Consider the following 21,591-nt stretch of genomic DNA (forward strand, 5'->3'; position numbering starts at 1 on the left):
AGCCATCTACAACAACGACACCACCGGTGGAGCCCTGCTGTACGAACTCACCACTTCCCCGACGACAGAGGAGATCTTCTTCCAGGAGAGTCTTCTTCCCTTTGAGCTGGTGGGACCAACCAGTTCGCCTTTTTCGCCTTCCTGGATCGTCTCATGGTCGAATGACCCGTGCCAAGCACCCCAGTGGCTGGATAGCCACGCTTCACCACTACCGCAAATAAAAGAGTCGTACCTTTTAACCGGGAAACTCTGCGGCTGGTTTCTTCCCTGGCAGTGTAACGACCTCCAGCTTTCCTCCACAACGAGATCATCTCTTCCCCTGGACGAAGCTCTGACTTGCACCCGCTGCCAGGAACAACTGCCCCCGCTGGAGCTTTCTCACCATATCATGTACTGTGTCCCGCTTGGTCTCCCTTGCAACAGTGTGTCCAAGGTGTCCCGTAAATCCTTGACTCCCTATCCTGGGGTGACCTCGGACCTGCTAACTTTACCTTTCTGAACTGATCCAACCTCTTTTGACTTGTCTGCAAAGACTTTGAGTGCATTTCCACTGTGTGATCTTGGGCACATTCCGCCTTGCTCTCTCCAAGAGTGGGCTTGGCCTATGAACTTTTTGCTATACAGTAGACCCTGCCTTTCTTGACTTGCTTTTGTTTCTTAAAAGTGTTGGTACTGTGTTATTTTCCTATTCTGCCTTTTCTCTCCCTTTTTTAAACAAATTATTGGAGTGCCATCTACGGTTACGCGCTCACCTCTGTTTTGCTAAATAAGTGGTGTCTCAACCTAGCCTTGTCGAATAATTAACTAGGGAGGTGTATATACTTATAGTGACTGTGTTGGAACTTGCTTGACATATTAGTGCAGTGTATTTTTACAAGTGTGTTTTTAAATAAATAATGATATACTTTTATACCAAAGCTCTGGTCAGTGTTTGCTTGTGCTACTGTGTTTTTTAGCCCTATTGTGTATACTCTATATAATGCCTAACTCTTCTTGAGAGAAGTCTGACTGCTCAGCCACAGCTACCAGGTAAATCTGGGTGGTGCAGACTGCTACCAATTGGGTTTACTGCTTACTCCTGTAGTCTTAAACTTTTTGCAGTGGTCCCTAAGGGAACTGCACAGGTTTCGTTTCTGCCTAACAATTGTCATGCATAGTAACTAATTGCAAACTCGACCTTGGTACCCTGGAGATGATGAGCCCGGCAAACCCCACGTGATAGAAGACGGACAGACAGAGCTGGGACCAATAGCAGCCTGGTATCTGTTAGGCAAAGTGTGTGTGCAGTACCCTTTGGGACCACTACATACAACTAGGACTACAGGTGTAAGCAAAACCAACCTTTGGTATAAGTCTGTATTACACAGTTTTGTGGTAGCGCTGCTGAGTAGTTAGGCTTATCTCAAGAGGGAATGTGAGCTGTAAGGGCGTTACATCGAGGTCTATAACTACAAGTATTCAAATAGACTCTTTTTGTACTAAAGGTTTCTATATCTATATCACACAAACATATACTTCAGTACTTCACAAGATCAGGTTCTGAGACATTTAAACTACTTTGAAGAAGGAGCAACATGGCATTCAGAGCATTTGAAGTATGAGCAAAAAGGCATAAGTTAATAAAACAAATATTACAGTTACAGAGGAGTTGATTCAATGCAATAGGTTAGGCCAGTCAATGGACTAAAGTTGTGTAAAGGATAAAGCAGTTGTGGGAGTTAAACTGAAAAGTCTTTGCCAAAGTTCTCAGAAGTAGTCTGTAAAAGAAAGATTCATATGTCGGGTCACAAGCTGATTAGGCCTGCAAGTTGGCAAAGTTTCATGCACTTTTGCAGTGAGAGGTAAGTTCTCTCAGCTGGGTTTTTAAAGTACCTTACAATGAAGAAAAAGATGCAGCTGAAGACGCCTGTTCCTGGCAGTTCCTGCAGATCTCGCTGTTCCTGAGCCTCATTCGTGGGGACACGAGGGAGTATTTCGGGGGCCTCCTGCACTGCACTTGGACTGGTCAAAAAGCTGGCAAAGGCAAATCTTCCATTCCAGTAGCTGTAGTCAAGCACATAAATTGGCGTCCTTCTCCCTGGCTATTCGGTTTCCGGCAGCACTCTGAGGAAAAGACAACCAGCTCGGAGAATGGTATCCAGGTGGCTTATGAGTTGATTGGTCCCACAAACTCAAAGGGAGAAGTCGTCCTTGAAGGGCTTCTCTGTCGAGATGAACTTGGCGATTCAGACCTGCAGCAGGGCTTCACCGGGCAAACCAACGGTCCAGGAGTTGCAGCAGCTGTCATCTTCCAGCTCGTCTTCGGTTCTTTCGTTCCAGTGGTCGACTCTGCCTTCCAAGCCAATAGACTTCACATTTAAACAGTTTTCTCCCATTAATTCCAGCCTAGCTGCCACTCACCCAGCAGGGGGGCTGTCCTTGCCGGACAGTCAGCCAGCCAATCATGCCAGAGTGCATTCAGGTCTCCTAGGAGACTAAGCACAGGGAGTTTCGGGCACCTCCCTCACTTCCTGCCCATCCCAGACACTCGGGTGCCAGAGGCGGTCTTCAGTCCTGAAGCCTGCCAAAGGCGTAGGAACAAATCGACCAAACCGTATTTGGCACGCAGAGACAAACTCTAGAAGGACCTTTCCAAAAAGAAATGGCGACAAAAGAAGATCGGGACCCGTTTAAACAAAGGAGGCTCAGGCGTCATCATGAAAAACATGGTTCCCGCAATTTAACGCTACCATGTTCGCAGTTGGGAAAAATCATGGTAGTTCGTTGTAAAACCACTGCCGCCAGTCATTTTGAGAGGTAAGGGTAGCCATTTGACTGCTACATGAGTTTCTAGACATAGGGGATACTAGGTAACCCCTCCAGCAGTCTATTGTAAGATAGTGTGTGCTGGGTCTAGGAATTTGAAAAAGACTAGTAAGTCAATTTCACTTTACTTTCTCTGGGAAACAGTAGTTTATCCCACAGAAGGTATTTAAACCTTGGGACAGACTGAAAGGCTTCCCCTGTGTCACTACATTGAGGGTGCTGTGTGACACAAATGAAAAGATGATGCCTATGGAGTTGTCTAAAACTCCATAATCAAAGAACACAAGAGTAAAACACACATCAAAATACATGAGAGAGTGGAGTAAAAGGTTCACACTCACCAGGTAAAAAAAAATCAAGTCCTCAAAATCGAGCAAAGCTGCTGGGGCTCTAAGGTGAAGGGAATTAGCACATTTATGAGAATTCTCCCTAACAGTATCCCCCATGGAGTAGCCCCCCCCCATGTATAGGGTTTAACCAACCAGCCACACAGGTTTTTTTTACTGTATATGTGTGCATCATTAATGAGGATGTTTCTCCTTATAACATTCTGTTTGCACCATTTTTCGGCAAAACGTTCTTGAGCAGCAGAGTTCTTTACTGGAATACTGGTTATACTTGCAAGAATCTCTTGCCCTTTTTCCCTAGCAGGTTGTGTTTTTTTTTGGCTTGAGCATTTGTGGGCATGCCTTCATTTGTTATGGTAAGGTAAGAGGAAAAGCAGGTGGCAGACCAAGAGATCAGCAGGAGGAAGGATGGTGGACTAGAGAGTGAAGGCAATCGGGAGAAAAGGTGAGGTATTGGTTGGTGCGGACGGTTTATGGTCATAATACCGAATTTACAAATCTCGAAAAAATAAATCTGGAAAAAAAAGGCTGAAAAAAAAGGTCACATTTTTTTTTATGACGTTCTTTATTCAAAATGGGGGGGTTCCCCTCCAACCCCCCCCCCCTTTTTTTAAACCATTTTTTTTAAAATCCCGGACCCCAAAATAAATATATAATTAAAAAAAAAAAATTCGACTTTTTTTTTTCGGTCTTTTTTTTCGACCTTATTGTTATTCGAGATTATTTTTTCGAGATTTTGACTGACCACCGGTGCGGACAAGTGGTACTGTGTGTTGAATGAGCATGAAAGGTATGTGAGTGTTTTAGAAAGAATGTACAGAATGGGTGGGTTTTAGGAGAGTGAAAGAAGGGTGACTGAGTAGTGTGGAGGGCATAGCAGTAGTTTGGAGGAGGGAGTAGTAGTGTGGAGGTAAGAGGGAAATAATATCAAAGGGTGGATTCAGAAGGTAGAAAGAGAGCAAGAGACACTGGAAGGACGGACAGAAGGAGTGCTAGGAAAGGAGGGGAGGAGATGGAGGGTGTAGAGTTGTGGAGGGTAGCAAACAGGAAAGGAATATGTGGGCATAAGAGAAAGAAGCCAAAGTAGGGCTTGTCTGTCTGAAAGACACAACCCTACAATCCCTTTAGAACTAACATCATTACTAGCATAGGCCAATCATAGAAAGTCCTGGATGGAGCTTAGATAGATAAGGTGATTACATTTAGGACCTCATTGAAAAGCAAGCTAGGGCAAATATAGTAGCTGTCAATATGCTCTATATACTAACCTGAGAAATAGGGATGCCTGGGCTAGCAAAATCTAGATGAGAGAGTGAAGGACGGGGAGAATAACAATCTAATAAAAACCCTTGTACCATCTCTGTGAGTTAGAGTGTTCTTGAGGCCATCTGTGACATTCTGTTACTCTCTGTTTTCACCTTCCACTTCTGTCCCTCACACCACCCACCAGCTTTGACACACTCCTACCTGACGGTTACAAGATCCTCTCCATGCCCAGGCCTAACCGTGCAGGGGGTGGTGTTGCCCTTATCTTCCCTGAGTGGATTCCTGCCACTGTCACTCCTACGCAGACCTACTCCTCTTTTGAATGCCTTGTCTGCCGACTCTCTCTCTCTCCTAGCCATTCCCTTACCGTGGCTACTATCTATCGGCCACCTGGTCAAATTTCCTCCTTCCTCTCTGAGTGGGCTGACCTCTCCTCCTCACTCCTGTCCTCAACCACTCAACTCCTCTTTCTTGGCGACTTCAACATCCACCTTGATGCCTCCAGTCCCCCCACTGCTCTCTTTCGTGACCTCTGCGACTCTCTCTCACTCTCTATTCTCCCGTCTGGGCCTACTCACTCTGCTGGGCACAATCTTGATGCTCTGATCTCTTCTGACCTTCCGCTCTCCGTCCCTCTCTCCACTCCTCTCTCCTGGAGTGATCACTTTCTCCTATCCTCCCACCTCACCCTCCCTACCCCACAGGCAAAGCCACCCTCTTCACTGCCACCCACCTTCTCGGTCATCCGACCCATGAAGCGTGTGTCAGTTGAGGCTTTCGCTGCTACCTTCTCGCCCCCCCCTGCCCCTTCGGCTGACTCCCACCCTGACACAGCCCTCTCCATGCTCCACTCTGCTATATCTGTTACTCTTGATATCCTTGCCCCCGTCATGAGAATCCGCCTGAAGCCCAAAGCCAAATGTAACTCCTGGTATGACTCGGATCTCGCCACCCTAAAACGCAAGTGCAGGGTTGCAGAGAGGAAATGGCGTGCTTCATGTTCATCCTCAGACAAACTGGCCTGCCGCCTGCTCCAAAGGCAGTATCGGCTCTCCGTTCTCACCAAGAAGAGAGCCCTTATCCAAGCCCGCATCTCTGCGGCATCTAACAACTCCGCCGAACTCTTTAAAATCTGCAAAGAGCTGGCCAACCCTGCTGCAGTCTCTACCTCTCCTGTCCCCTCCCAGGCCCTCTGCACTGCATTGGCCTCTCACTTCATCTCTAAAACTCAGGACAAACCTGTCCTCGCTCTCCTCCTTTCACCTCCCTCCCGCCCTTCCCGGCTCTTCCTCTGGTCCTTCTGCAGTCACCCCTCCTCCCTCTTTCTCTGCCTTTCCACTTTTCTCTGCTGACGAGGTTTCCAGACAAGTCCGATCTATGAAAGTCTCGTCTAAACAGGTTCACCCCTGTTCCTCCAAAACTATCAAGGACCACATCGACTCCCTGGCTCCTGCCCTGGCTGACTTTTGCAACCACTCCTTCGCCTCTGGAGTCTTCCCTTCCCCCCTCAAGCACTCCCTTGTGCACCCTCTTCTTAAGAAACCCTCTTCCGACCCCTCCTGCCCGGCTAACTATCGCCCTATCTCCATCACTCCCTTCCTGGGCAAGCTCCTGGAGAAACTGGCCATCTCCCAGCTTAACCTCCATGCTGAATCTGTTGGTAGTCTTCATGACCATCAATCTGGTTTCAGAGCTGCCAGAAGCACGGAAACTGCTCTCCTGAACATCCGTGAAGAACTGCTCTTGAACCTCGATTCCAACACTCCGTGTGTTCTCATTCTGCTCGATCTCTCTTCTGCCTTTGACACTGTCAACCATGCCATCCTACTCAACCGTCTCCGTGAAAACCTGGGTATCACTGGTCAGGCTCTGGCGTGGCTGACCTCTTTCCTTTCAAATCGACCCTCCCAGGTCCAACTGGGGTCCTTCCTCTCCGACATCTTTTTCTCCACCTGCGGTGTCCCCCAGGAATCTAATCTCTCTCCCTGGCTGTTCAACCAGTATCTGGCACTCCTTGCCCACCGCATCGCCGCTCTCTGCCCTAATTTCCAGTGCTATGCGGACGATACCCAGCTCATTTTCAGGCTACCCTCAGCCTCCCCTTCTCCTTCCCTCATCCCTGACTGTCTGTCTGCTATCCAGGAATGGTGTGCCGCCAATGACCTCTGCCTTAATGCCAGTAAGACTGAGATTCTACTCATCGGTACACCCACTCCCTCCTTCCCTGCAGCTCTCTGGCCTGCCTCCCTTGGCCCCCTCCCTGCTCCTACCTGCAATGCAAAAAACCTTGGGGTCATCTTCGACTCCACACTCTCCTTCTCTCCTCATATTTCTGACGTCGCTATGAAGTCACACTACCAGCTGCACCTCCTCAGAGGTATTCTTCCCTTCCTCTCCTTCCCCCAGAAGCTCACTGTCTCCCGAGCCCTGGTTCTCTCGAAGCTGGATTACTGTAACAGCCTCTATCTTAATCTGCCTGCCTCCACTCTCCGCCCTCTGCAACTCATCCAGAACAGAACTGCGAGACTTGTCCTTGGCCTCAAGCCCAGGGACCGTATCTCTCCAGGACTGAAATCTCTACACTGGCTCCCAGTGGCTGCGAGGATACAGTTCAAAACCCTCTGCATTGTCCACAAGGCCTTCTGGGGCCTTGGTCCTAAATACCTTCAACTCTCTCTTCCCAAATATCTTCCTTCCCGAGCCCTTCGCTCATCCGCCTCCAACTCCCTCAGGGTCAGCCGCTTCTCGAAGCAACGAGCTGGGGGTAGATCTCTCTCCACGGCAGGGGCCTCCCTCTGGAACAGCCTTCCTGCCTCCCTGAAACTTGAGGGGAACCATCTCCGGTTCCGGAAGCACCTCAAAACCTTCCTCTTTGCTTCTGCTTTCTCTCTCCCTCTTCCCTGCTGAACAGCTAATATTCTTCACTGAAACTGCACTGATTCTGCAACTGGACCATTCTTAACGGCCTCGGTCCTGGGCCCAGCCACTCTCCACTTGCACTGATGCCCTGGAATCCCCTCTGCACTGCGGGACTGTCTCTGTATCCCTACAGCCCCCCCCCTTTCCAGCACTTGTTCTGCACTTACCTTGCACTTGCCACCAGCTGGCCCTATTTATGTATTACTTTACGCCACTTACCTTGTACTGCACTTCCCCCCCCTTCCCCTTGCACTTTTCCCCCTCCCCCTCCCCCACCCCTGCACTTGCGCGATCTGAATGACAATTGGCCTAGTAGGATCGTTGTCTGTCTCCCCTTGTTCCTCCCCTCCCTGCCTCGTCGCGCCTTGAAACACCTGTGTATAGGCGCGTTATAAATGCCATATCATATCATACTCTACCCTCCGCCCCCCTCCTTCCGCTCCCTACTACTGTCCTTTGTCCCTTTCTGTTCCACCTCAACTCTTTGATTATACTTTCTCCCACTCCTAATCGCTCTACACATTACTATTACTTCCTTCTCTTCTCCGTCCCACTACTCTACTAATCTCCACTCTACTACTACTCTCGTCTCCACTCTACACCTCTCTACTCTGCTACTACTCTCCTCTCTACTACGCCTTGTCACTCTACTACTACCTTCCTCTCAAGCCTACTACTCTCCTCTCCACAGACACCTTCCCCAGTCACTCTTCATTCACTTCCCAGTCACCTTATCATTCACTGCCTACTGCCCCTAACCCACAAACACACGCACATACACCTTTAATGCTCACTCAAATACAAGTACCATTATCTCCCGCCAACAAACACGCCACCTTGCACCATCTGTTAATAATTCTTCTCCAAGCTCCTCTGCTCTGTCCTTGCGCTCCTCTGCTCTGTCCTTGCGCTCCTCTGCTCTGTCCTTGCACTCCCTTTTCCTGCTCTTCCCATGATTTCACCTGAACTACCCACAGCTTTCCTGCTTCCTGTGCCACCTTTATGCCTCCCTTTTCCCGCTCCATTGGCCGTCGGCCTCAGCTCGTTCGCCAGGCCAACCTTTGCCTTTCCTTTCCCCAGGGGGAAGTGTTACCAGCAACAGAAAATTAACAAAACATGTAAAGCCTGTCCCTTTTTCATACACAGTCTGCCAGTGTCTAGCAGTGGTGGCCAGTCAATATTCCAGTTCAAGAGAGACCTTCCAGACCAGTGTGAAAGACTGTTTTGATGTGGGCACCGCTCTGCTGCTCTCAGGCAGGTATGAAGAATGTCCATTAAAGCGACCAGACTCATTGGGTTTTCTGGGCCCCAGCATGGTGCTGTAGCCGGTTGTTCTGCTTGGGCGGGTAGAACTGTTGGACCCATTCCACTCTTTGCATTGACGTTTCTTCTGCAGTGGGATGCATAACGGCCTGCTACAGTCAGGCTCCTGCATGGTTATATCTGCTTTTCGTTCACTTGATTCTATCCCTCTATGGTCATGCGCTGATAGCACAAGGGCAATGGCTGCCGGTATTGTAGGTTCTGTGAGATGGGAAGAAAAACACTGAGCAGAATTGTGCTGTGAACACATAGGTGGGCAGATAGTGGTAATATTAGCAAAAACAGAGAGACACATGGAGAATGCGTAGGGACTAGGGCCCTCCCAACTCTTACACCCCAGATGGGTAGGACTGGCTCTGGTGTATACCCCGATAGGCATTCCAACCCCACCTGACAAGGGCAGTTCCTTGGCCCTATCACACAATACAGAATAGTTCTGTGGATCTAATAGCGGCACACATTATCTACGCATAGTAGTATGGCTTTCATTGGGAAATGGAAGACTGGTAGAGTTGTAACATGTATAATAAGAGGTACAGCAGTTCTAATATATAGAGCATTCTGATAAGCCAGAGCACAAAAGGGAGGTGATGGACATTAATCAGTAGCAGTTGCCAGTTTAAAAAAAGGACAAAAATAATGCTGCCACTTCTAAAAATGTGCCAGCAACAAAAGGCAAAATCGGAGAGATATAACAAACATTTCCCTGCATACTATCAATAGAAATAATATCATCTGGGGCTGATGTGGGTGGGGATTTGGTCTCACAGTGCAAGGGGTTACTCACGCTGGGTTTGTAGTCCAAACTTTAAGATCAAGCATTCTTTGAGAAGCCTTTTCCGGTTCAGCCTGCACGGCAGGCATTCCCAACCAGAAGGACAACAGAACTGTTTGGAATTTATGAAACATATGCATGAAAAGTTATGTAACCAGTATTAACATCGCACCTGTGTAGGTAGCCGAACAGCATGCAAGTATTCTAAGCATATACTTTTGGGAAGATTCTCATGCTGAAGTGTTCTTGTTCACTCTTGATGACTCAACCAGTATCAACATTCCTACTGTGCAGGTATCAGAACTGCATAGAAGTTTTCTAAGCATATACATTTGGGCATCATCTCATGTTGATGAGTTCCCGTTCCCCCTTAATGCTTCCCGTAGACAGTTGGTATGGGTGAAAATGAACAGAAACACTCAGAATTACATCCTCAGTTGGTGCGTTTCAGACTCACCCTCTCGAGGGCTTGTAGCTCCTTGGATAGGGGGTGTTCAATTTTGAAGATGCCCAGCCCAGATCGAATGGTGTTCTCTTCAGCCTTCATGGCATTAAGCATCTCTTGGATTGCTGCCAATTGTTCCAGTGCAGGATCACAACCTATATTGCTAGTGAACGGACCTAGAGAGAGGGACAACATTATGTAGTATATTGCCTTTTTGTAAAAGACGCACATTAAGTGTATGCACAAGCAACCAGCAATCTGTCCATGTCCAAGTTTCTTGTAGACGGTTTGTGTATGTAAACTAACTTGGTAATTACATCAAAGCTGATGAATAATGATGTCCTGCATGATTAATACACTCACTAATGGAACAAGTAATGATGTTACAGCCAGGATAAAGTCAGTAAATATAATTCTAGGCATGGTCATTCTCACATTTTTCTTACAATACTTTAAATGTTAAGTTGCTTTCTTATTTGGCTGTGAGGCGGCCATTATGACAGAAATCCACAGTGTTAGAAGATTCCCTGGTCCTAAATGTAGTAGCCAGGGTTACATTACACTCCATTAACCACACAGTGGTAACAGTGGATGAGGGATTAAAGTAAGCTCTGAGGGCATGGTAAACAACAAAACAGAGCAACACAATAACGCAGTGAATTAGGAACGCTCACATAGAGGCAGTAATCGGCTCAGGATTTTAACATGACAGGATATTTCCCCTTTTAGAGGGCACCGTTCATATTGTTAGGGAGCAAAAAGGTACTTTTGAGAACAAACATACCATATTTACTAAAGCTGGACTTTTATAATTAGGGCTTGCCTTAAAATGGGAGTGTCCTATGGTGTGCAAAGAAGCTCCAGTTATATGAGTGCATAGATGAATACATTAAATACACCTTAAATATTGAAAAAGATAGGTGGTGAAGATGGATTCTAAAGGGGTCACCCTATTAAAATGAATAGCAGGAAGACACCAATATCTAGCCGAACTCAATCAAGGTAGGGCAGCAGAGCAGTAAGACTTAGAATCAGGAGTGTTTAAGAGTGGTCTACAGCTACAAATGAGCACACACAAAGCACTCCAATAATTTAAGTTAGACAGAAGATGTTGTCAGGTTCCGCACGTGGCCAGTGGCAGTACTAAGAATTGTGAGATGCTTCCCTCAGGCAAGACATTAGTTTAAGAGTTAGACTGTATAGAATTATTAGGAACAGATATCTGAGCAGCTCATTTCCTTGACTTTGATTTTCAGGAAGTGAATTAAGCCCAGACCAAGATGGAAAAAGAACCATGGGGTGCTGATTGGTCAGGAAACAATAACACTGAACTTTGACTGTTGGCAAGATTCTTTACCTGTTTTTTATCTAAGTTAAGTTACCCACAGGTCCTGTGTTTGTTGAGCTCCTCATTCCAGGCCAAGATAGTATAGAGTTTTGGAGAATTACAGAAGAATAAGGAAGTATCTTCAAGTGATTTGACATTTTGGATGAAGTAGCAGAAATTCCCAGGTGGGAGTGCATCGTTTAGAGATCGAGATCCCATCAAGAGCAGGAAGAAAATAACTGAAGCAGAAGCAATAGGGAGCACTGCATTCTAGAGACTAATATGCGTAGAAGTGTTTAGTTTTAGTTGAACCTGTGCACGTATTACTGTACCATTGAATCTACTTGAATTGTTTGTGTCGGTAACATGGAAAGCCGTGCAAGCAGTGTCGCGTTTGGACTCAAAAGCTGTGCATAGATGAATGTGCTGAGCACGGAAAGGTTTTGGAAACCTGTAGGTCGCTGAAGAGACTATTGCGGCTGTGGATACAACTCGTCGCGCATACGCAGAGGAGTGCTTATTCTTACAGAAAAGTGCAACGGACAAGGACACAACCCGTCCGCCATGGGCAGCGCAAGTTAAGAATTAGAAAAAGAGCAATAAGAAGTGAAGTCCTTTAAGTGTTAATTTACGTTCGAGATAACTTTATTCAGAAGAAAATTGAAGAATAGTTAAAGACTACGCATATTCAGTTACTAGCTAAAATATATATAGTAAAAAAGATTAGTTGGTTTAGATTCGTTTTTGGAAAATAAGATATTGACTAAAATTAGCTTTAGTACTACACCTTAGGGACAATTGTTGAGGCCAAGGTCATAAGGAGGGCTTTTACTACTTGGCCAGGTGTTTGCCCAGAAAAGATCCAAAAGGTGTCACATCTAGAGAAATTCATCCAAGCTCTCTGCAGAGGATTACAGATAATGGTGCAGTCTTAGTAGGAATGTCAGAACAGTGAAGTGCGTTAAGTACTGGGTAAATGTAATTGTGTGATCTCTTGTTCTTGTTTTCTTCGCTGCAGATCCTGATCCAATTGAAGAAGAGAGATTCTGTTTGTTATTGTATCCACTTCCACTTTGCCTTCCCTAGGGTTGCTAATTCAGCCGTGATATATAGGGCTGGGTTGGAAATGCTTGGAGGGGGCCTGTGGGATTTAACAGCTCCTGCAGATTTGGCCAGACGGGACCCAACAGATTTACACAAATATACAAAGATTTATTAGGTTTTTGGCCAAAATGGCCGCAGTGCGAGTGAGCTATGACAAAGCTCTGACAAAGACAAGCGCTGGTTTGTAATTATATCCCTGATATTGTTTACCTAGCGCAGCGGTGAGGGTGGGCATCGGCAGCTAAGATCACAAGGGGCTGCAAAGCGACTTTGGGCTCTGTCTGGTGTGTGATGCTGGAGATCTACAGCCCTTACCTCACCCTGGGCCCACGCCAATCTAGATGTGGGGCGGCCGCTTCTCTGACATCGACTCCTTCCTGCGGCCGTAGGGGTGTGTCGAGTGCCGGGCGGCTCATCCCTGCAGAATCCCTTATTGTGAGACTGTCCATATCACGGCACGGACGAGACCGGCTATGATGCTGGAAATGCATTGAAAGGACAGGGCCTCCCTTTCCTTGTCCTGTAGTCCTTTTTCAGGTGTGTTCTGTATTGTCTTCTGCACAGGAGTCCATGTGGGACTCCTAGCAGTGCAGCTCTTCCTCTTTTTGGTTTAGTGTACAGACCCTTGGGATACCCTTCTGGCACCCAGGGGTAGGGGTAGGGGTAGAGGCACTTGTGGCTTCTTGCTATCTATTGCTTGTTACCTTGCTTTCCCAAAGTCCTGGGAAGCCCTGACTCTGTCCCTTCCCCTTGACTGGCTATTGGGTGGAAGTTCCATATATGGTATTGTGGGGGAGTCCAAGCCATACTGGCTGGAGCCTTTCCAATGACTGTATGTTGTGGGTACGTCCTTGGGGTGGGACCTGGGTGAATGGAGTGTATGACCAATATGCACTTCATGTTATGGGTGTCTGGCGTCTGGTATGAAACACAATGAATGAGACAGCCTTGCCCGAAACTGGTATGAATGCAGTGTGGAGAGCTGAATACACATTCCTTGTTGTTAGTGTCTGAAGGGAACGGAATAGCCTGAATGCACTGTGAGTCTGATTGACTGCTTGCATGCCTGAATGCCCTTCTGAATGATTGGTTGCCTGAGTGTGACTCAGCAGAGTGAATCAGAGACCAAACACTATATGTGGGGGCCTCTCACTGAAGGAAATCGTTCAGAAGCTGAAGTCGATTCTAGATGCTTACTCTCAAAGCCAAGCCGGAAGAAGAAGGTGAACCTCTGTTTCCCTTCAACGCAATCAGAAAGCTGCTGTGGCTTCAAGAAACTGATCCAAGAGAGGATCTGGCTAGGCAACCTCTTCCCGAGCTACGAGGGATCATCGTGCACCAGCTAACCTTCGCCAAGGCTCCCTGGAAGCCAGTCTTCAAAAGGCTGCCGACCGTAGACGGGGACCTACGCGGAATCACGAAGTGAAGTGCCCGGACATTGGAGTCCATCACAGTCGACGACCATCATCATCGACCGGAGCCGCAGTGCACCATTGTCGAAGACATTTGAATCCAAGGACTCTCTCACGAGCACCGTCGACCACTTTCTCCTGCCGGAGAAAGTCGAGGCTGCCGACACACCGAGGAGAATCCGCTTGTGGGTTCGCCGCCACCCGAAGACCACAAAGATGCTGATGACTCGACGCCTTTGCTGGCCCAAAGTTCTTCATTGACTCTTTGCGGCAACTAACCATCGTCATCTTTGCAGGACGTCCACGACCGATTGACAACGAGCACAGCCACGATCGAGGCTGCTGCCTCCCTGCAGTTGTTCACCCTTTTCTTCATGGGATCTCGACGATCTGTGGCTCCTGCCTTAAAGGGAGCTCACTCCAGAAGGATCTATCGATGACCTGTCGTCAAACTCTGCTAAACCAAGTACATTGGGGTAGTAAAACTAGTTACTTATCTTACCTGGTAACGTTCTTTCGATGGGATGGTCCTCCAACGTATTCTACATCCATGACAGTAATGACCACAGCTGTGCTGCTTCGGAAAACTTTTTCAGCGTAGGCGTCCTGTGTCGATGACGTCGTAGGCCCGACGTCACCGGATGTTATATCCAGGACGCACAACGCCCGCAGCCTCAGTTGTAGTTTTTTCCCAGAATGTGTGGCACCAATCTCCTGCCAGTATGACTGGAGAAATCCTTGCGGAAACATAAGCTGCAATCACATAAGAAATTCTGTAGAGGAGCAGGCTGGGAAGGGTCAATGTGGAATACATCGGAGGAACATCCCATTGAAAGAATGTTACCAGGTAAGATAAGTAACTTGTTCTTTGAGGGGATTGTGTACTCCGATGTATTCCACATCTATGACAGACTCCCAAAGCAGTACCAACGTATGGAGGTGGGAAAAGAATTAACAAATTTAGAATTTTAGAATGCCCAATCAAATTGCTGAATACAGGACTGCCTTACTAAAGGCCAAATCCTGCCCATGGATGGAGTCCAAGGAATAGTGTCTCACAAAGGTATGGACAGAGGCCCATGTGGCTGCTTCGCAAATATTGCAAATCGGAACCCGCCTCTGTAGGGCAGTGGAGGCAGCCACACCCCTAGTAGAGTGAGCCCGTAAGCCTACTGGAGGGTCCTTTCCCGCCAAACGGTAACACTCAGAGATCGTCAAAATGATCCTTCTGGACAAGGTCTGCTTAGAAACAGCCTGACCTAAATGCCTTCCAGCATAAGCAACAAAGAGCTGATAGTCCACTCTGACCCAGGACATCCGTGAGAGATAGAAACTCAAAGCTCTCCTAGGATCCAACCTATGGAGCCTCTCCTCTTCCTTGTTAGGATGTGGAGGAGGATAAAACGCCGGAAGAATTAACCTCTGGCTCAAGTGGAATTCCGACAAAAACTTCGGAAGAAAAGAAGGCCACACCCTAAGGCCAACCCTGTCCTTATGGAACACAGTGAAGGGTGGTTTGGTGGAAAGTGCCTGCAACTCACCTAGTCTGTGTGCGGAAGTAACCGCAACTAAAAATACAGTTTTAAAGGACAACAGTCGCAATGGACAAGAATGGAAGGGCTCAAACGGAGCTCCCATTAGGAACTTTAAAACCAAATTCAAATCCCATCTCGGCACCTGAAAAGGCGACGGTGGAAACACATTAGTTAGCCCTTTTAGAAACAGAGAGATCAAAGGGATCTTAAAATAAGAACATTCCTCAGATGAGCGCTTAAATATGGACAGCGCCACCAGGTAACCCTTAATGGTACCTACTTTCAGGCCCTTGTGGGCTAAAGAAAGCAAAAAAGACAAAACCAAAGGAATGGAACATTAAAAGGATCCACATTCTGTACCCTGCACCAGTCGCAGAACTTTCTCCAACGGCAACGGTACAGAGTTTTCATTGCGGGCCTTCTGGCCGAAAGCAACACCTCCATCACGTCTTCAGGGAGGTCCCAATCCTTACACCTCAACCTTTCAGATACCAAGCGTGAAGGCTGAGGGACTTGACCTCTGGATCGAGAACCCGACCCCCTCCCGTGAGAGCAGATTGTCTCAGTAGGGAAAACGGCGTGGAGGGCAGATGGACATGTCGAGAACGTCCAGGTACCACGCCCTCCTGGCCCATGCTGGTGCAATGAGGATCATCCGGGAACCGAACCTCCGTAACCTCCGCAACACCTGCGGAATGACGGGGACTGGAGGGAACGCATACAGCAGTGGGAAGGACCACTCCACTATGAACGCGTCCCCTAAGGCTCCTCTTGGAGGAAATTCCTGCAAGCAGAATCTTTCGCACTTCCAGTTGACCCTGGCGGCGAAGAGATCCACTTGCGGGGTTCCCCAAAGGCCAAAGATCTCCAACAGAACTTCCTGAGCCAGCTCCCACTCGTGAGAGACCGTGCTATGCCTGCTCAGAGCGTCCGACGCCGTGTTTTCGTCTCTGGCCAGATGAACTGCCGAGATCGGAATGTCCTGCTGAATGAGAAGTCAGGATTGCACATCAGGAGCAAACCCCGACTTCCGCAACCACGCAAACCTGCGTATCACGGTGCTCGCAGCCATGGACCGGCTGACACAGTCTGCCATGTCCAGACCCGACTAAACGGATTCACACATGGCATCCTTGCCGTCTTGCACGAGGGCTAGAAAACCATCCCGTTCTTCCCCTTCGGGAATATGCTCAGCCGCGAACGATACACAATTCCACAGAGTGTGAGCAAATCTTCCCAGGGCACAAACGGAGTTGGCTGCCTTTAAAGCCATACCCCCAGAAGAAAATACCTTCTTTGCCCAACCATCAAAGCGCTTGTCGTCCCTATCCGGAGGGATGGTAGGGTACACAGCCTGTTTCGCTGGGCTGTAGCCGCCTGCACCACCAAACTCTCTGGAGTAGGGTGCGTTGACAAGTAGCAGGGGTCACCACTGGCTGGATGGTATTTTTCGGAAGCAACTTCTTCACTGTCGGGAGACTCTCCGGCCGCCGCCACCCTTCTTTGCAACGCCATATGAAATGGCAACACGTGGTCGGTGGGTGGACCTTGGTCCAGGATATCGGTCATATCATCCTGCAGAAAATCAACAGATGGAGCAGACCACCCTAAGTACTTAGTCACCCTCGACATGAGACGCCTATACAAGGATTCGGCATGCGTACCAGGCTCAGGCCTGCCAAACTCAACCTCCAGAGAGGTGTCAAGACCACTGGCATCATGTAAGGACTGACGTAGGTCTTCCAGTTGACTGTGACCAGACAACAAGTCATCAGGAACCTCAGGAGGCACAACCCTCTCCTCATCAGACCCTTCTTCCACCTCTGAAATATAATCCAAAGGTTGGAATAAATCCAATCTGGATGGAAGAGCAGAGAAGGGCTCAAAAACAGGTCTCACTGACTTACAGGGAGCCTTCCTCTGAGTTTCCGCCGCCCTCCGGGGCACCTCCGGCACAATTTCCTCAAAAGGCGTTGAGGGCGCCGATGGAACCGGCGTCGACATTGACCGAGACGCTGACGACTTCGACAACTGCTTCGAGGCCGGCGCCTCAAGAGTGTCCTTCGACGGCCTCGGCGCAGATGGCTTTGATGACTTCTTCGAAGCCGGAGCCTCGAGAGAGTCCCTCGACAGACACGGCGCAAATGGCGTTGATGCTTTCTTGGAAGGGCTCACAGGCTCTGACGGTCTCGAAGGCGTCGAGGACCGGGACCTGGACTTGGCACGGCTATTGCGATCAACCTTCTCTGATCGGGACCTCGACGATTCCCGATGATCGCGCCGACCGCCCGAGCCCAAAGGCGTGCGAGTGGTGGCCCTAGCTCGTTCCTTGCTGGCTTCTCTCGAAGGCACGGATGGAACGGTGCCTTGCGATTAAAAAAATCGCCATCATCTGCTGGCGGAATGCGTCCCATTCGGCTGGCAACGAATACTTGGTGGGACAAGTTACCCGCCGCCTGGCGGAGTCCTCCGACGAGGATGGGGAAGGCGACCAGTAACAGCGCTTCCGAGAATGCCTAGAAGAGGCGGAGGAATGGCGGGAACCACTCCGAGACCCCCCTGGATTTACGCCGACGTGGAGAGTCGCCCCTCAAGTCATCGGTCAAAAGCCCAGCAGATTTTGACTTACGGGTCTTAGAAACCCTACCTAGCGATAATTTCTTCTTCCACTCCCGCAAGGCCTTCGATGTCAGGGACTGGCAGTCGTCGGTGGCATGGCTTTCGCCGAGGCACCAGAGGCAGACGTCATTCGGGTCCGTGATGGACATTTTGGAACCGCTGTCCTGACACTTTTAAAAGCCCAACTTCGGGGTAGAAGAGGATGAAGACATCATCAATACAACGTAGAAGAACCGCTACAAAGCAGAAGAACCGAGCGCATTGAGATTCCGAAGCGAACACTTTCGCGGAAAAAACGGAACTGAGGGTACGGGTGTCGTGCATCCTAGATATAACATCTGGTGACGTCGACCCTCGACGGAGGCCCTGGAGGGACAGCGTGTCGATGTCATCGACGCAGGACGCCTATGCCGAAAAAGTTTTCTGAAGCAGCACAGCTGTGGTCATTACTGTCATAGATGTGGAATACGTCGGAGGACCCAATCCCCTCGAAGAACCTTTTTAGAGGTAACTAAGACGATATTGAACAATATACAGACTGGGCTTGTTAAATTATCTTATTTACAGGTTGCCCAAGTGGGGGAGCTGGCCCCGTTTACCTAGTCAAAACTGTGACTAGATAAACGGGGCCAGTATTCTGCCAATTGTTTATTCAACTTGTTTTCCTCCTCAAGTCTATTGTGGGTTCACATTATTTATTGATTTGTATGTTTTTTAAACGGTCTACAGTTGCTGCATTTTAATTGAATGGACATTCTCCACATGGAGACTGTATATATTTATCATTTTAGAATTGCCTGAGTATAAAGTGTGTTATTGTGATTGTGTACATAACGTGAACCTTATTTATATAAAGATCTGTGTTATCACTAACAGTGTGTGGACATTCCTTTGTGGGTGCCTGGGACTACACTGTACTTAAGAACCAGCCTGCATCACCTCCTGAGAGCTTAAGCCTTGATTGCTCGTCAATAGCTACCGAACAGAGAATCTTGGCTGGGGTGCTCTGTGCTTCCACTCTGCCATATAGAGAGCAGGAGTACAGATACCCCCTCCAGTCTTTACACCAGCTGCATGCATGAAGGCCACCTGATGACAAACCGGGGCCCTAACGTCCATTGCCTGGCTCTCGTTGTGGGCGCTGTGGCCCGCTTCCCGAGAGAGATTTGTTGATAATTTGAGGAGGAGGGGTGGGGCGGCGCAGCGATTCATGCTTCAAACGGACACCTGGCTTACCCAATTGCTGCATTCGGCGACCACTGCCAACTGCTCAGCCACCGCCACCTGCTCTGCAGCACGAGCTCCACAATGACTCTCCATTTCACCTCATGGAAGGCGGAAGGGCCGCGTGCAGACATGCAGCACAATAGAGATGTTTCCTGACTGCACATCTCACAGGGCTGGCCAGCACGCTACAATCTTAACAGCAGCCATGGAATAAATGACACGGTACAGGATGCTGCCTGGTTTTCGGTACAATGTCTACACTATAGCTTTGCCAGTATTTTCTCCAAACTCCTGATTTTCTGCACACAGACTTAGAAATCGATCTCCAAGCTCCATTGGCAATAATAAAAAAGGAAGGGGGCATTCGACTGGGCTGTGTCTTGCCCATTCCTAGTGACTGACCCACCTCCAGGCCCAACAGCGATGTGTGGCGCATTAGCTCGTTGTTAGGGAGAATTCTCTTATAATGCTAATTTCCCAAACCTAGTGAGTCCCCTAGCAACTTTGCTGGATTTTTGGGGTTTTTTTTTTGTCTCCTGCTAAGAGTGAGACTCTTTTAATCCCACTCTTAGGCATGATTTGAAGTATGTCTCTGACTATTTGTGTGCTTGTGGGCTATGGGGTCCTTTATTCCACAGGGTATTATCTATTTTTTGTGTATGTGTTACAGAGCTCCCTCAGTGCAGTAACACAGGGGTGTCATAGTGACCCCCCAACATAGACTCCATACCCTGGGACTGACTACTGTCTCCCAGGACATGTAAAGTCACCATTGACTTTACTAGTCCTAAATTGTGAACAGAACCAGTACAAACCATCATATTGTGGAAGTACTGGAAGGGTTTCTGGCTGGTGGCAGTGGTTACCACCCAAAATATTCCACCGGAATATTTCCTATGGGATTTTCCCATTGATTTTAAACGCACCACTTTTTGGTGCAATGATAAAGAGACCACTGGTTTATTTATTTAATATTAAATCCACGGATGGGTCTTTTTGCCGGAACGCTTTTCTGAAATGGCGTTCGTGTCCGTCTCTGTAACTCTGACCAAGGTCGAGCCCTTTGTTCCACTTTTTGGCGGGCTTCTTCAGAGAAGCCCTCCAAATGGTGCCACTCTGTCTGGGTTCCACAGGATGTGTGGGGAGGGGAATTGGCACCCTGGACTTTGTTGCCTTAGCAACTCAAGTCGCACTCTATTCTGATTGGCCCAGTGGTGAGCCGCCCGGCTCAACACTTAGCATGTTTGAGTGACAGCTAGGCTGTTGAATGGGGGTTTTTCTGCATAAAAGCAGGGCTTTTGGGACTGGAACTTCAGAAGTCGCCACATGACCTAAGAAATCCGGAGAGGGAAGAAGCTGAGCCATCTGCAACGACAACACCACCGGTGGAGCCCTGCTGCAATGACCTCACCACTTTCCCGGCAACAAGAGGAGATCTTCTGCTGGAGGAGTCTTCTGCCTCTGAGCTGATGGGATCAACCAGTTCGCCACTTCACCTTCCAAAGACGTCTCTTGGTCGACTCGCCCATGGCAAGCAGCCCAGCGACCGGATAGCCAAGTTTCACCACTTTGACCGTGAATAAAAGGAACGCACCTTTTATCGACGAACTCCGCGGCTGGTCTCTTCCCTGGGCAGTGCAACGACTACAAGTTTCCTCCTCGACTAGATCTTCTCTTCCCCTGGTCGAAACCACAACTTGCATCCACTGCCAGGAACAACTGCCGCCGCTGGAGCTTCCTCTCTCTTTAAGGTACTGTGTTCCACCTGGCCTCCCTTTCTTCGGATTGCTAAAGGTGACCCTTAAATCCTTGGCTTTCCAACTGGGTTGGCTGCAGACCTTCTAGTTTAGTTTAGTTTAGTTTATTCATTTGTATTGCGCACCAGACCCGAGGGTATGAGGGCGCAGGAGCAGTACGGTAATTCTCAGCTTGGTTACAGTGCTGTACATTATTTAGAGTGTGTATCGGATAATACAGTTGCGAGGGTACAATGATATACAGTTTATTAATATACATATTTACACAGAAGCATAGATTCCAAAGGTAGGGTCAGTTATTGGTCATTGTTCTTTAACCACTGAATGTAGTTACGTCTAAAGAGGGGGTAGGTTTGGGGTGTCCTCAGGGTAAGTGGTAGGGAGTTTCAGTGTTGGGCAGCTGTCACCTGGAAACTGTTACCGCCCATTTTGGATCGATTGAATCTGGGAACTGTAAGTAGGTTAGCATTGGAGGTTCTGGTGGTCCTCTAGGGGGTGTATCTATTTATTCTGTCAGTTAAGTAGCGTGGGGCTGCATTGTTGAGGCACTTGTGTGTTAGGGAGGCTACTTTGAGCCAGATTTTGTCAATAGCGGTGAGCCAGTTATAAGATGATCTGATGTTGGAGATGTGTGCTCTCTTGGGGATGCTGAGCGCTGCTCTGAGTGCATTATTTTGCAGGGTCTGGATTTTATTAGTGATCTGTTTGTTGGCTCCAACATAGAGGGCGT

General features: G+C 48.4%; 1 protein-coding gene and 1 long non-coding RNA gene across 2 annotated transcripts in view; one reads left to right on the forward strand and one right to left on the reverse strand.

The window, feature by feature from the left end:
• Nucleotides 1-21,591, reverse strand: part of DNAH2 (dynein axonemal heavy chain 2) — a 3,498,763-nt gene that overhangs the window by 2,406,784 nt on the left and 1,070,388 nt on the right. The window contains exon 24 of the mRNA XM_069646273.1: nucleotides 9,893-10,056. Coding sequence (XP_069502374.1) covers nucleotides 9,893-10,056 — 164 coding nt within the window. The remainder of the gene's footprint in view (nucleotides 1-9,892; nucleotides 10,057-21,591) is intronic.
• Nucleotides 1-21,591, forward strand: part of LOC138567786 (uncharacterized) — a 401,922-nt gene that overhangs the window by 131,003 nt on the left and 249,328 nt on the right. The window lies entirely within an intron of this gene.

This window comes from Ambystoma mexicanum, chromosome 1p (assembly GCF_040938575.1).
Source record: "Ambystoma mexicanum isolate Mex_15411 chromosome 1p, UKY_AmexF1_1, whole genome shotgun sequence".
NCBI classification, from domain to species: domain Eukaryota; kingdom Metazoa; phylum Chordata; class Amphibia; order Caudata; family Ambystomatidae; genus Ambystoma; species Ambystoma mexicanum.